This window comes from Drosophila simulans, chromosome 3R (assembly GCF_016746395.2).
Source record: "Drosophila simulans strain w501 chromosome 3R, Prin_Dsim_3.1, whole genome shotgun sequence".
NCBI classification, from domain to species: Eukaryota; Metazoa; Arthropoda; class Insecta; order Diptera; family Drosophilidae; genus Drosophila; species Drosophila simulans.
Genome location: NC_052523.2, coordinates 2,159,115 through 2,173,376, shown reverse-complemented (window position 1 = coordinate 2,173,376; position 14,262 = coordinate 2,159,115). Strand labels below are relative to the sequence as shown.

General features: G+C 46.7%; 4 protein-coding genes across 6 annotated transcripts; 2 read left to right on the top strand and 2 right to left on the bottom strand.

The window, feature by feature from the left end:
- Positions 1-79: 79 nt before the first annotated feature.
- Positions 80-3,999, top strand: LOC6726861 (A-kinase anchor protein 17A). Of its 3 annotated transcripts, none has more exons than XM_016175931.3 (8): positions 80-780; positions 920-1,380; positions 1,439-1,696; positions 2,052-2,259; positions 2,396-3,027; positions 3,099-3,158; positions 3,226-3,285; positions 3,340-3,999. In XM_016175931.3, the coding sequence occupies exons 1-8, from the start codon at positions 580-582 to the stop codon at positions 3,791-3,793; spliced, it is 2,334 nt and encodes a 777-aa protein (XP_016033363.1). In that variant the 5' UTR covers positions 80-579; the 3' UTR covers positions 3,794-3,999. The 3 variants fall into 3 exon arrangements, with proteins under 3 accessions (XP_016033363.1, XP_002102263.1, XP_039151308.1); XM_002102227.4 differs by having other exon boundaries at positions 3,208-3,285; XM_039295374.2 differs by lacking the exons at positions 2,396-3,027; positions 3,099-3,158; positions 3,226-3,285; positions 3,340-3,999 and having other exon boundaries at positions 1,968-2,226.
- A 138-nt stretch (positions 4,000-4,137) lies between these two features.
- LOC6726860 (pre-mRNA 3' end processing protein WDR33) lies at positions 4,138-8,655 on the bottom strand. Its single transcript, XM_016176151.3, has 9 exons — positions 8,445-8,655; positions 8,020-8,356; positions 7,500-7,769; positions 7,291-7,442; positions 6,146-6,243; positions 5,962-6,088; positions 5,655-5,888; positions 5,378-5,589; positions 4,138-5,312 (listed from the first exon to the last, which is right to left on the bottom strand). The coding sequence occupies exons 2-9, from the start codon at positions 8,302-8,304 to the stop codon at positions 4,270-4,272; spliced, it is 2,421 nt and encodes an 806-aa protein (XP_016033362.1). The 5' UTR covers positions 8,305-8,356; positions 8,445-8,655; the 3' UTR covers positions 4,138-4,269.
- A 635-nt stretch (positions 8,656-9,290) lies between these two features.
- On the top strand, positions 9,291-12,961 carry LOC6726859 (gametogenetin-binding protein 2-like). The gene is made up of 4 exons (XM_002102225.4): positions 9,291-9,689; positions 10,500-11,066; positions 11,320-12,450; positions 12,626-12,961. The coding sequence occupies exons 1-4, from the start codon at positions 9,594-9,596 to the stop codon at positions 12,842-12,844; spliced, it is 2,013 nt and encodes a 670-aa protein (XP_002102261.1). The 5' UTR covers positions 9,291-9,593; the 3' UTR covers positions 12,845-12,961.
- On the bottom strand, positions 12,865-14,082 carry LOC6726858 (mediator of RNA polymerase II transcription subunit 27). Its single transcript, XM_002102224.4, has 3 exons — positions 13,823-14,082; positions 13,498-13,764; positions 12,865-13,437 (listed from the first exon to the last, which is right to left on the bottom strand). The coding sequence occupies exons 1-3, from the start codon at positions 13,990-13,992 to the stop codon at positions 12,993-12,995; spliced, it is 882 nt and encodes a 293-aa protein (XP_002102260.1). The 5' UTR covers positions 13,993-14,082; the 3' UTR covers positions 12,865-12,992.
- Between the last annotated feature and the right edge of the window lie 180 nt (positions 14,083-14,262).

Below are 14,262 nucleotides of genomic sequence, written 5' to 3'. Positions count from 1 at the left end.
TAGTGTTTATATCCCCGCATTAACATTTACACTATTTTGTTTAGCCTTGAGACTACCCTCAACTGTCAAGAGAAACCTGTTTTTGGTCCATCCCTATTCGTTTCGTAAATCAAACCTATCGACAGTCGGCCGCCTCTAGTGAAAAGTGCAAATAAAATAACCCAATAGATTTTTTCTTTTTAGCAAATAGTGCAGCATCCGCACATTAAAATTCACAGCATTTATTATACTTAAGTAGCATTAGCATCGTTCGAAAGTTAAGGTGGCCCAAGTCCCCATTACAAACCAATACAGGCGCCCATCAAAACGAATCTTCCCCTTTAGGACCCCCTCCCCACACTCAGCAAGACACATTCACACTCACACCCAAACTCATGAAACACTCATCTCAGCAAGGGACACGGGTGGCATTTTCCTTTTGCATTATGGTGGGCGTTTCTTGGGATGTCTCCTTAGGTTATAGCTCTAGGCTTAGGGGTCTTACTTGGTAATAGACACACAAATATTACTTTCTGTATTTTGACTCATTACATTGCACTGTTTCGAATCGAAAAACCGAAAAAAAAACACCTTTTCAAAATGACCCACATCCAGACTATAGAAAATGTGGCAGACTGCATTCCTTTTTACTTGCCGCACAGCTTGTACCTCAAGCCGCTGGCCAAAATGCAAATCTCCGTGTCGCTGCCGACAATCAAGTCCGGCAAATCCGTATCTAACCTGGAGATAATGGACAAACTGGGCGCCGAGCTTAAGCCGGACAAGTTTATCCTGCTCAAAGTAAGTTTATACCAAACGATTTTTACACAAGAATAATATTTATTTAATGTAAACAAAATATTTAGAAATGTAAGTATCCATACTTATGTATGTACACATCATATAATTTTAATCGAATTTCCATTATTTGTCCGACCAGGTCTCCAAAAGCACTGTAAACACCATCCGATTGGAAGCTGAGCTGGACGAGCGAAAACGCCTTAGGGCGGCCGTCCAACGTTTAGACGGCATTTCGCTACGCATCTCCGGCTTTAGTGAGTCCTTCCGAGTACGTTGTACAGAGTCTAAGGATGACTTTCCAACGCGACACGACTGGGACTCATACTTCCGGGATGCCAAAAACATGGATGAAATGAAGGCCGGCGAACGGCCGGACACCATTCACATCAGCCATCTGCCCATACGTTGGTTCTGTCCGCGGCACTCGGAGCATGAGGAGCACGTCAAGCCCAGCGAGAACATCTTTAAGCGAATCTTTGAAAAGTTCGGACGCGTCCGGGTGGTGGACATACCTATCTGTGATCCGTACCGAAAGAGCATGCAGGCGGACATTAACGGCATGCGGACGTTTAGCTTCGAGCAGGATGTTCTATTCGAAGGGTAAGTTTCGAATAAGATACGAATATTTGGTTCGTGTAGCTAACACTTTTTTGTACAGATATGTTCAGTTCGAGGAGTACTCCAGCTTCGTCCGAGCCATGGACGAGTTCAGGGGCAATAAGTTGGTCCGAAAGTTTGTGGACAAGACTCAAGCCATCAACATTTGTGTGAGCTTCGACAAACAGAAGCATCTCAGCGACTCGCACATACAGCGCCGAGAACGGATGCGGAAAAAGTGCATCGCGAAAGCCCAGGCCGAGGACGAGGAGCGGGAAAAACTAAAAAAGCAGCAGGAAGAGGAATTGGATCGCGAAAGGTTTGATAACTTTTTAGGCCAGAAATCGAAAACAGTAACCAAATGGCAATGCCTCTGTCAGGTCGCCTTAAGTCTTAATTTTTATTCAAACTCAAGCAAGTTGATTACCATTGATCTATATTAAAATTAGAAATTGAAATATCTCGCGTTTAGTCTGGCTGCCTTTCTACTGTTTTCATATCTAGCCCTTTTACATCTACCTATTTTTGCTTCTCACCTGGCGGTCGCTGGTCGATGCAGCCTTAAGCCAACCGTTCTCTGTATCTTCTAGACGAACAGTTAACAAATATTTATTATGCATAACAAATATATAAAAAGAAAAACAAAACCCGCAAAATTGCAACAAAAATTACAGGCAAAAGCAAGAAGAGTTAAAAAAAGCGGAAGCGGAAAAGCAGCGTGAACGCGAAGAAAGGCGCAAAGAAAAGCACATGAAAAAGATCCAGGAGCGCGGCCAAGTGGAGATCTCGCAAAAGATTCGCATCGAGGAGCGCAAGCTGATGATAGCGCAGCGCAAGCTGGAGAGCATACGAACTCTGGAAAAACTATTTGAGCGGATACAGGTGGGCGAAAGTTAAGAACTACAAGTCAATGTGGTATTTCAAATCAAAAGTTAAAGGACATATCGAAAAATAACATATGTTTTAAAAAGTACAAGAGTGATAATAATAATTATTTATATTTGTTTCTTTAATACAGCTGAAACAAAGGGACAAAAACCGGCGAGCCAAACAAGATGATGACAAGGATATTCAACGTGGTCGTCTGGTCGAAAAGTACAAGGCTGCCACTGAGAAACTTGTTTGTGATCAGCGTAAAATCGTACAGGAAATTAAAAGCAATACTCCTCTTCTGGGCCTGCTGAAGAGTAAGAGCAAGAAGAGCGCTGCGCCCGCAGACGCCAGCAGCGAAGACGAAGCGGCGGGCAGTAAGCGGCATAAACTGGGCAACGGCGTAACAGAATCTGGGGCACCAGGCGACGTCAACTCTGCTCTGAACCCTTTGAATGCGGTGGCCGCAATGGCCGCTGGCGCTGTTCCGGGACCAGGAGGTTACAACGCTAAGGTTGCCAGCGAATGGATGCAGTCTCTCTCGATGTTCGGATACGGCCTGCCAGGAGTGTTTCCCGGAGCGCTTTATCGGCCACCTGCCCCGTTTCCAGTCTCAAGCAATTATCGTGGCTTTGCTCCGCGACCTCGCGGTCGTGGAAGAGGTCGTGGCATCGGGATAAGAGGCAGTCGCTCCGGATATGACTCGTATTACAACTCGAAGCACGATCGCTACGACGACGAGAACGAGAATGGCTATTACCACAAGTCTTCGCGGGGGAGGTACGAATCCAGCATAAAGTTTGTGCTGCACTTAAGTGAAATGCTTCTTTTTTCCACTTTGTGAATTTCAGAAATAGGTCGCGTTCCTCATCTTCGTATTCAAGGAGTCGAAGCCGCTCCCGGGGACGCCGGTAAGTAATTCGTAACGCTTATGACTATAGAGTACTATTAAAAATATAGAATTGTTTGTCGTTCCAGGCGCTCGAAGTCACGCAGTCGCTCCCACTACCGAAAGTCATCTTACTCATCGAGATCCAGGTATGATTGGAAAAAGCACTTTCCCAGTTCCGTTGCTTACTCAATTCATTTCAGGCGCAGCCACAGCAGATCCTCCCGCAGCCGCAGCAAAACGCCAGCACAGCGCAAGAATCGAAAGCTGGCGTCCACGCGCCGATCTCGTTCTAGCAGTTATTCCCGGTCGCGATCACGCTCGCACTCCCGCAGGCAATCTAGCTCCCGCCGGGATCACCGGAGCCGACATCGCAGCAGTCGCAGTAACAGCAGAAGCCGCAGCCATACGCCGAAAGAAGTCATCCTGGAGGCCGACAAGCTGGTGGCCTCTGCCGAGAAAATACAGCGCACCATCGAACAGCACACCAAGGATCGAATGCGCGAGGAGGAGCGTGAGATCAAGGAGAAGTTCAGACACCCACGTACCAACAGCCACAGCAGCAACCACATGGACGCCGAGCCGCAAGGGGAGGCCAGCGAAAGACGTGGCAGCATCAGTAGCCGCAGCAGTCGTCGCAACTCACTGGCTGCCTGAAACATAGTCACTAGTTTCGTTGTTAGTAGGAGTTCCATTAATAAATATATCAAAGTCGTTCTCCTACTACACTTGTCTTGTGTATTTCCAGTTTTATTAAAGTTAAGTTAGCGAATTTGTGCACGCAAAGTAGCTCATAATCTACTAAAACATCAAATTGTAATTATCGAAATTAATTAAAAGAACTGCCAATACAGTACCTAAAATGCTAACTTTTATCTTCAACCTAAATGGTTCGAGTGTCAGAATAAAATGTTGAATCTTGATTATTCCTAGAGAAACCATCCATGTAAGCAAAATTCCAGACACTCCATTGTAAAAAACTTTGGAAAAAACTCGCAAAATGACACACAACACGTATAATATATTACAAACCGAATTTCTTTTCGTTTCTTAAGCAATATAAATTGATTTCAGCATTACAAAGCAAAAGATGCAAAGGAGATTGACAGGAAATAGTGTTGGTGGGATAGCGATTAGTAACGTCTGTTGTTGTTGCGACCGCGATTTCGGCCGCCGCCACCGCCTCCTCCTCCACCACCTCCACCACCGCCGTTGCCAGAACCGGAGTTGTTGTTGCCACGCCGGCGACGTTGGCCACCGCGTTCCCGATCATTGAAACTTTCCGCGCCATTGTTGCTGAAGCCATTGGATCCATTGCCATTGCCACCAGGATTGCCATTGTTCGACCAGGGTGCATTGGAAGCCCAGGGATTGGGCCTGCCCCCGGATTGGTCTCTCTCCCGTTCACGACCGCGCTCCCGCTCCCAGTCGCGATCTCCTTCACGTTCGCGCTCCCGATCCCTTTGCTCCAGCGGCGGTTCGTCCACAAACTCCGTGTTGGGTTGCTGTGCTTTCGCCGCGACCAGTGACTGCAGGAAGGGCTTTTTACATTGCATCAGTTCTCGAACGCACACCAACTGGGCGTTATGCTGACGTGGTTCGAAGCGGGACTTCTTGGTGGGCGGGGAGACCATCTCCCCACGTGCCTCCACTGTGGGAGATACGGATCTGGACCTATCCTTCACTGGGACTACATCGTTGAGCTCCTCCAGCTTGCCAGCGTCGATGTACTTGTTGAGGAACTCGGCGCCCTGACGAATAGCCGCCATCAGTCGAGAGTCCGGGTGGACGCGAATGAACCGGTTGTACACGAGAACGCCGACAATGGTCTGTGGATCGAGGCCGTTGAGCATGCCGCTGGCCAAGATGCCCTCTATTGTGTTCTCGCTGATTTGCTGGTGGTTCAGTCCGCTGGTGGTGTCCTTGGCCTCCCGGGCGGCCAGCTCCTCGTGAATGCTGAGCACGCTGGGATCGTCCGCTCGCCGGGGTCCTGCCCAGTTCACCTGGAAGTTGCGGGGAATGGGCTTGCTGTAGGGAACCTTTTTCTCCCGATCGCGGTCATTTATTGCTTTGTTTGGATCCAAATCCAAGCCAGGAATAAAGCCTTTATCGGCAGTTAAACTTTCAGTAAACTCCACCCGGTCCTCGGGTCCCATTCCGGGTATAATTGCATCATCTGTTGGGAAGAGAGGGTATATGAAAACATTGGTTTTGTTGGGCAAAATAAAAGGGATAACAGACCGTATTCACACTCATCCAGAGCAGCCAGGCTGGCGGGCAATGTGTTCAGATTGTATTTGTCTCTCATCAGATCTCCCGGTCTGTTCCTCGTCCAGAATTTGATCGTATGATCATTGGAGCCGGAGCACAGAATATGACCCAGTGGATGCCAGGCCAGAGTCCAAACGATGCTGTCGTGTGCCGTCTCCACACAGCCAATCTCCTTGTCGGTACTGCAAGCGAGGATTGTCATTAATCCAGTTAACATGTAAGCAGTAAACAGAGAGCTAAGACCCACCCAACATTCCAAAACAAAATGGAGCCATCGGAGCCGCCGGAGCAGAAGAGTCCCTCGTGTATGGGATGCCAGGATACGGAGCTGGCCTCCTTCTTGTGACCACGGAAGACCTGAACCTCCTCCCGCAGGTTGCGAATGTCGAAGAGCTTGAGTAGATGATCTCTGGATGCGGTGACCAGCCAGTTGCCATTGTCGTTCCACTTCAAATCCATCACTGTAGATTTGTGGGCGTGTCTATGATAGTTGAAAAATGTGACTATGTGCGGTAGAAGCCACGATGTGAATTGTTCTAAAAACGAATACTCACAGAGTAGCCAGGGCAATGCCGCTCTTGGGATCCCAAATCTTGATGGGTTGCTGGTTGTCCTTGCTACCGCTGACGATCATTCCCTTTTGTGGATGCCAGTGCACGCACTTGACGTCAGCTCCGTGGCCTTTTTGAGGTACATAGTTAGACTTCTGTATCGGGACTACCCCCTACTAAAGCTCACCTCGTAGCACTCGCTCCTCCTGGCACCGCATGAAGTCCCATATCCTCAGGGTTCCGTCGTCGCTGCCGCTGACGAACTTGCTGTCCGTGGGACTGAAACTGCGTTTGGTGGATTGCATTGGAGAACGTTAGAACGTAACAAAACACGGGTTAAATGATGATAATGAGTGTGGGCGGAGTTAGTTTGATGAATTGATTGCTTAAACTTCAAATCCAGGATCACGTGTTATGAACGCTAAGTACGCGAAGCTCACAATAATATAATACAATATAAACTCTTTTCAGTGCGTAAAACATTTGACTTCGAAAAATCGATCTAGAATCATCATCATTTCATTTTAAGTGACACGAAACCATATAATATAAAATTCTTGTTTAAATATGCTTTTACAATTTATTTTTGACTTACAGATATCGCATAAATAAAACCTTTGTAGGATTCAGTGGATGTGAAATAATTTAGCGTATTAAAAGTTACCAAAGAAAGATTTTCTTCAAAAAAAGTAAATTGTTACCAGCACAACTCTATATAATTTGTATTTATATAATGTAATGTGGCCGATTTGCTTGATCGGTGGTCCTTACGCCAGGATTATTCGGCAGTCTTGAGAAAGAAAACACTCAAACCCCCGATTTTTCGAACAATCAGTGCAACACAATGCATTTTATTTATTGTTGATTTTGTGGCCGCGGAAATAAAATTGTGCAATGGTTTCTTTTGTTCTCAGTCAGATGGTTTTATTGTTAGCTTTTCTCAATATTGCATTTGCATCATTTCACTTTCAGTCATTATATTTCTTTTCATTTTTTATTGATATATCACAGAAGAGTTTCGGTACTTACAACATATTTGAGTCATTTTGTTCTAGTGGAGGCGAGGTTAAAACTTAGGTAGCCCATAAGGCGAAGCTTGTATCTATATGGCATGTTGCTATATTGACGGCTTTATTGATATGTATTCGCAACAGCAATGAAAGCAACCGATCCACTAAGTTGATTAGGCAACAAAAAATACCCAAAAATGCCCAAGCGACCCAAACTAAAGGAACTATGTGAGCAACGCGAATCTGGTTTTGGTTTTGCCTTGGTCGGCTGGCGTCATCGGCTACAAAATGGTAAATACATTCGACAATTACAATTATATACCTTATTCCCCTAATCGCCTCCTTGTGCGCCTGGTACATCTTCACGTTGTTCATGTTGGACTGCCAGTACTTAACATAGCCGCCATGGTCGCCGGTCACCATCCAGCTGTCGTTGTGCGACCACACCATCGTCCGCACAGAAATGTCGTGGGCCTGTTGGGCAACATAAGATTAGAGGTGATCCCACGGGATCTGCTGACGCAAACCCACCTGCAGAATGGTCTCGAAATTGAAGGTTAGTCCGTTCCATAGCGTAAACTCGCCGGAACTGGCCCCGGTTACCAAACGTCTGCCCTCTGGCGTCCAGGCCAGTGTGAAAATCGGACATCGCATCTTATTGGTGGCCGTCTTCACGAACCTTGTGGTCACCGCGTTCGAAGGATTGTCCAAGTAGGCGGAGGGCGGCAGCATGTGGGGCACATAAATGCTGTCCGGCTGCAAAGCCAAGCGGTCCCGATAGTCCCGCTGGTACAATCGGTTCTGCGAAGAGAAAAATATATTTTTGAAATTTTAAAATGGGATATCGAGAACTTTAAATGGTAGCCTAGATAATGGGCATACCCCGTCTTAACCTATAAAATGTCTATAGAGATTGACCTTTTACATGTGTAGTTAGTAGTCTAGTTATGGTTTTTTAATGTGGGTGATCTTGATAAAAATAAAGTCTCTGCTACTACAAATTAAAACTTCGCAGTCAAACTATCCATTCTATATGAACCTAAGGAATCACCTCCAGTGCCTTGATGATGGACGCATTGTAGTCAACTGTCTTCCGCATAACGCTTTTCCGCAGTCGCTTGCCGTCGAAGTCGTCCTGGGACATTCCAAAGGGTCGCTGGAAGCCGCCGGGCATGAAGGGTTTGAACTGGTTGTAGCCGTGCTTGTTGGACCCATGGTGCGGATGGTAATGCCGGTAGTGCTGGCCGCCCATGTTCGGCGGGGGCAGCGATGTGAAGTTGGTGGCTAGGGCCGAGGGCGCCGTGAGCAGCTGCGGTGGCGGTTGCGATAAGTCCATGTTGCGGCTGTTTTGTCCAATGCCTCTTTTTCCGCTTGGCTGCAAAAAATGTCTGCGCCCGCACACAAACACACACGCACAGATGAAGGCGTAGTGGGTGTATCAGTTGGCCGTTATTATCCAAGTAAAGCTCTACTTACTCTTGTTTTCTACAGTGTTGGCATTGGCGCGGTGGTGGGTGTACTAATGCTTAGATTAAATAACTAAAAGTTCTGCAAATCGCCGCGTTGCAAATAACTAGTAACTTTCCGAACGCGAATTTGAGGAATTCACGGCGAAACGCCGACACCAGCGTGTGCTTCGATTGCAATGTTATCGATATCTAACAGCAGTCAGGAGTTCAACCAATTTTATTTATCTTTACATTGCCAGTTTCATTGTCAGTTTCATGCCTGCTTATAAGTTTTCTTTTTTAAATTTCTAAGACCTGGTGACAGTTTTGCTCAGGTTTTAATTTATTTTTCATAATATTATTTAAGAACTAAATATCCAGCAAAATTTTGTTCTTTTGATCTCGATATGTTTGAGGAGTCCCACCAGGGTGCCTTATCGATAGTAGCGTAGCAATAGTGTGCTGCCAGACAGGGTTATCCAACTAATTTGAACATAAAGTATAAATAATTTTATTATTTTCATTTTACTAACGATAAATGTACTAAGCCTCAGCTAGTTACACAGTCACCAATTTTAGGTTTTCTATATCAGCATTCAGCAGAAATAAAAATAATAATTTTCCATCAATATAAATAGCCGTTGGGAAAGTGAATGACCGTAATCGACGGAGGGATTCTCATGCTACGAATATTAATGCGGTCATTGTACTAAAAAAGCACTCACTAACTAATGTTAAAATTATAAGATACAACCCCGGAAATATAATGAAATATTAAAAATATATATCGTTCTAACGTACTTAGGCATATATTATAGTGCGATATAAATATATTGCTTGGATACCTCGATACTTTGATAGTTTATCAAACATCCCCTACTGGCAACTCTGCTCCGTTTTAATGGCGACCGGACCGACTTGCTGCCTACTACGTGTTTGACAGAGAAGATACTTTTGTAGCCGATTCTAGAGCGTTCCGAAAGTCAATCGAATTGCGTGGAGAGCGGATATTGTTGTCAAAACACTATTTGTCAATCCGCACGCTGCTGCCTTACGCCTGTCGATTCTGTACTCCGTTTTCCACACCCGGACCTCTGGAGAAAAGTGTGTGTCTGTGTCGCAAAGTGCCTAAAATTTCGTTTTGCCCGTCGCTGGCTCGCGAAGTCAAATACCCATAATGGCCAGACTCACAAAGGTCTACAACACGGACGACGACGACTCCGGTTACGTTGGCCGCAGAAATTTGCCCCTGGTGGCTGGCGATAAGTTAATGGTAAGCATATATCCGCACCGATTTCCGCTATATGTACGGCCGTCCATCCAAAGAAAATGACTGCCAGCAGAGAACCCACGCACACAGACGCACACACAACAGAGACGTCCGCTGTGCGTGTGTGCGTGCACTTGGTCCAAAAACTTTCATAACACGGCGGATTGTTATGTGTAAGTGGCGGATGGTGACGAAGTGTGGGTTTGCTTTGGATTGGTGTGTATAAGTGCATTTATTAATTGAACTTGAGCTGCAATTATGATTCTGCACCTGCCACCACCCACCGAACTCTTCTTTCTCCGCCTCCCTGGCCACGGCCGCCATGTTGCTGGAAAGTGCAACAACACGAACCTGTTTGTATGCACATCACATGCACCCGTCGCCATCTCCAGAGGTGATGATCTCTCAGGCTAAGATTCTCTGGCCAAAATCTCTAGTTAATAACATCGGTTGCACACCCGACCGCTATTGTTATCGATACGTTTGAAGGTGCATTTATGCCAGTGTCCAGAGCTCCGTTAGTTTTTCGAAAGAACAGCTGTTGTTTGTTTTGTATTGCATGTTTTCTCGGATTATTATATTTAATGCAAACAATTAAACGTTATTACTGACGGTTATTTGACCGCAAATATCATTGGATCGATCCGAATTGTTTATTTACTTACAGCGTTGGATAAAAGTTCTTTATAATACTAATGTAAACATATCAGTTGTTCTTTGCTGGCTAGGGTATTCGAGCAAATAGATCAGATTGTCACGATACCATATATGTACTATAACCTCCCCTAATTGAATTCCCTCTATTATCCGCAGATGCTCATGGACCTGAACAGCAAAGGACTAGTGATCGACAGTCCGCTGATCCGTGGACGTGACCTGGAGGAGTTTTCACGCAAATTCAAACTGCTCACAGAGGCCGAGCGCCGGCAATCGCTGGAGATCGACAGTGCCAGTTTCATGGAAGTCCTCAATCAGTGCGTCCAGTGCGTCGGGTGTCGTAGACGCGTAGAGCGGTTGTTTCATCAACTAACCGAGACGGGGCACCGAACACTCGATCCGCTGGAACTGCGCCCCACTGCCACCCTGGGCATTGTGGAGGAGAAGCTTAAGACCCCGCAGGCACTTGGAACGCTGCTCTACCGGCACCATGAGGTTCTCAATAACCTGCTGGACAACAAACTGCGGAACAAGACGCGCTGCGTTCTCCATTCGCTGGACGCCTTTCGTGCCAAACCCTTTTCGGAGACCTGGCGAGAGGTGTGGTCCGCCATGAAGAGTAACTGCCGCAACGAGTTAACCATCATCGAGACAAAGGAATTGCACGACGTACTGGAGAACTACCTGAAGAAGCACAAGTTTTGCTCTGGCTGCCGTACAAAGGTGAGATACAAGATATTTAAATTAAAAACGTGATTTGATCCGAAGAGGATAATAGTAATAATTCAATATGATAATAATTGAAGGTTGCAAATTCATGTATCATGTGCGTTATTTAAAACAAAGACTTGCACGCTTTTAGCTTTAAAAATTCTAATGCAGTTTGTCATACAGTTTTGGGAGTTGATTACCAAGAGATCCTAAAAAATTGATTACGTTACAATATTACTAAACAAACTTCTCATTTTTCTTGCAGATTGAGCGCGCCTACAAAATACTCATTGGTGAAATATCGTCCAAGGAGAAGGGCTATGCGGCCCAGTTGTACGCTCATATTCGGAAGTGCGTGCCCGACCAGCACATCCACGTGACGACAAACAAGATAGAGTTCCTGGACGCGCTGATCAAGCGGGCCGAGCCCGAGGTGAACGGTAGCTACTCAAAACTGCGCGAGCGCCACGCTAAGACGCTGGAGATTGCCCAGGAAGAGGTGCTGACCTGCGTGGGCATGATTATGTACGAACGGCTGCGTCGCATCTACGTCAGTCTGCGGGAGGAGGAGCGCGCATGCCAGGTGCTGGCCGCTGTGGGTGTCCACGCCCTTTGCCGCAGCTTTGACACGTTCGTGGAGCAGAAGCAGGGAATCAGCAATCTGGAGCTACTCTACCAGGAGATCAGCCGGGCGGAGAGGGCCAAGCAGATCAAGCGGGAGCAGAAGAAGCTCAAGAAGAAGAAGAAGAAGGACGAGAAGAAGAACTTGCTGCACAGGCAATGCGAGAATACCGAGGCCAACGAGTCCGACGAGGAGGAGGAGGAGTTGCGGAATGAGGAGCTAGACCTGGAGGAGGAGAGTCAGGTGCAGCATGAGGAACTAAGCGATCCAGGTGCGGACGATGGCATTGTTATAGAGGCACCTCACCCGGAGCCCGAGCCCGAGCTAACGTCCAAGCCAACGAAATCGAAACCGAAGAAGCAATCGAAGAAAAAGAAGCAGAAGAAAGCGGCCTCCGCAAAGATGGGTAACCAAAAGCAGATGCAGGCCACGGCTGGGGTCCAGCCGTTGGATGCTGATCACGATCAACTCGACGTGGCCAGTTGCATTTCGTCAAGCATCGCCAAAACTGTTGGTGATAAGTGCGAGGAGTGCCTGGCGTCCATGCCTAACTGCCCGTGCGAGCAGGATGTGCGCGATTCTGGATACGGTAGCGATCCCCATTCGCATGCCGGCTCTCGGACATCTAGCGCGATTTCATCACCAGAAGGCTCGGAAGTGTCCTGCTCGGATGGGCTGTGTAATCACGACGTCCACGACGAGGACTCAGACGACTTTCTCTTCTACAGTCACCAGTCGCAGTTGGATCACAAGTTTTCATTGTTGCAGATGTGGGTGAGTCGCAACATTGTCTCTATAAAGATAGGAAGTGTTTAAATATGGTAAAAACAGAAAGAAACATCAAGAGCTTAGGGTCGGAATTAATTATCTGAATATATTCTGTTCAGAGTAGGCTATGAAAAAGATTCGCCATATCGAAATTAAACTAATAAAACTTTATTAATTGCAGGACGACTTCGACGAATACGACGACAAAGACGAGGAGATCTATTACATTCCCCAGGAGGTGGTTACGGCCTTCAAGTGCCACCGGGAGCAAGTGCAGCGAAAGCGAGAGGAGCTCCGCGCAAAGCTGCGTGCCAACTTCGAGCGGCTGTGCGTACAGCACGGCGTTCAGACGCAGGTGCAGAAATCGAAGCGGGCGCCTTCTGCACTGGTTGGCCAATGAAACGCATTGAACCGTTGTAGTTATTCAGTCGAGCGTGGCGATTTTAAAAAATCCGCCCGCATGCATTCAAAGTACATATAATTTTTTGTTTTTGAAATAAATGAAGTATACAAGTTACAACTATCGGCGTTAAAATACTTAAATATCATTAGCAATTTCGGCAGTCCTCGTGGAAGGGTTCCAGAGTGCGCAGGTCCCGCCAGGTCGGAGGCAATCCGTTAACCACGAATTTCCCACAACGCTTGCAGGGCTCGAGGAACAGTTTGACGTGGCTGTTCAGCCAGGTTATGTAGCTTTTCACTGCCAGATCGGGCAGCGTCGGCGAAAAGAAATGCAGCATTGCTGAGTGAGCGTGATCCTGGACTTTGCGGAACACCTCGTAACGTGACTCGGCCCACAGGTCGTCATGCTCCAGCGGCTCATCGAATCCCTTAACAGTAACCCACTCTATGAGCACTCCTTTGAAGACAATAGCCGCCTTCATCACGTTACTTATTGTCACGATGGTGACAGCGTTTGTGCCGAACGGACGGAAAATTCTGTACGAAGTATGCGGAGGGGTGTTGATCTCACTCAGGAGCTTATCTATGTGGCTAAGGATCAGAGGGACAAAGAAGTTAAGACTTAAGTCAAGCTGCGCACTTAGGACTTACTCTGGATCATTGTTAAAGGACGAGAAAGGCAATCGCTGGCGCTTCTGGGAGCAGTAATTGTAGGAGCGCCTAAGTGTGTTCTGGTTGAGATTGTTGAAGGCCAGGAAACTGTGGTCGTGCACCTTGTCCATCCACTTGTAGCTGTTCACCAACTGAGGGTACAGCGCCTGTCGATCCTGCGAAGTTTCCTGCGCCAGGTAGGCGGTGTTCCCGAGGGAATAGGGTGTTGGTGGCACCGGCAGCCCATTGATCAGCTGCTCTACCTCACTGAAAGTGGCTTAATTAAAATGTATTCTCCATTGGAATAGGTCAACCGTTCACGAACCGCAATTGCGAGTTGATGGCTGCGAATCTCTCCTGGAAGTCATTTACAAACTTATTCCGGCTCTCCTCGACGCCCTCCCCATCGGTTCCATCGGCCAGGTGCTCGAAGCACAACCTTACGTTGGATCGCAGGTTTTTGACGGCAGTTAGAGTGGAATTTAACTTATCCATAACGATAATTCTCGATCCGGCAAAACGAATGTTTACGTTGTTTTCTTTGCGAATGCCAATAGAGATGGGAGATTGCCAGTTACGAGCTAGTGATGAGTCAAAATTACTGTACGCATCGCATATACGATTGGGCATTCCTAAGAAATTAAAAAATATATTACATTTTGATTGTGTGTCAGGAAATGCTCATAAATGACCTATTAAAAATGTGCATTTTGGAGAGATACAAAAAATAATTAATTCGAAATTTACAGAAGAACCATTCACCGC

Bases quoted from the DNA above. Each gene is read 5' to 3' on its own strand.
- LOC6726860 (XM_016176151.3), bottom strand. From the start codon at position 8,304: ATGGACTTATCGCAACCGCCACCGCAGCTGCTCACGGCGCCCTCGGCC. The intron at 6,244-7,290 runs GTATATAATTGT...CACCAAACGCAG, and splicing joins GAGGCGATTAGGGGAATAAG to TTTCAGTCCCACGGACAGCA. The intron at 5,590-5,654 runs GTGGGTCTTAGC...CCTCGCTTGCAG, and splicing joins ATTTTGTTTTGGAATGTTGG to TACCGACAAGGAGATTGGCT.
- LOC6726861 (XM_002102227.4), top strand. From the start codon at position 580: ATGACCCACATCCAGACTATAGAAAATGTGGCAGACTGCATTCCTTTT. The intron at 1,381-1,438 runs GTAAGTTTCGAA...TTTTTTGTACAG, and splicing joins CAGGATGTTCTATTCGAAGG to ATATGTTCAGTTCGAGGAGT. The intron at 1,697-2,051 runs GTTTGATAACTT...CAAAAATTACAG, and splicing joins GAGGAATTGGATCGCGAAAG to GCAAAAGCAAGAAGAGTTAA.
- LOC6726858 (XM_002102224.4), bottom strand. From the start codon at position 13,992: ATGGATAAGTTAAATTCCACTCTAACTGCCGTCAAAAACCTGCGATCC. The intron at 13,765-13,822 runs GTTCGTGAACGG...AGCCACTTTCAG, and splicing joins GCCATCAACTCGCAATTGCG to TGAGGTAGAGCAGCTGATCA. The intron at 13,438-13,497 runs GTAAGTCCTAAG...TCTGATCCTTAG, and splicing joins TCCTTTAACAATGATCCAGA to CCACATAGATAAGCTCCTGA.
- LOC6726859 (XM_002102225.4), top strand. From the start codon at position 9,594: ATGGCCAGACTCACAAAGGTCTACAACACGGACGACGACGACTCCGGT. The intron at 11,067-11,319 runs GTGAGATACAAG...TTTTTCTTGCAG, and splicing joins GCTCTGGCTGCCGTACAAAG to ATTGAGCGCGCCTACAAAAT. The intron at 12,451-12,625 runs GTGAGTCGCAAC...TATTAATTGCAG, and splicing joins TTTCATTGTTGCAGATGTGG to GACGACTTCGACGAATACGA.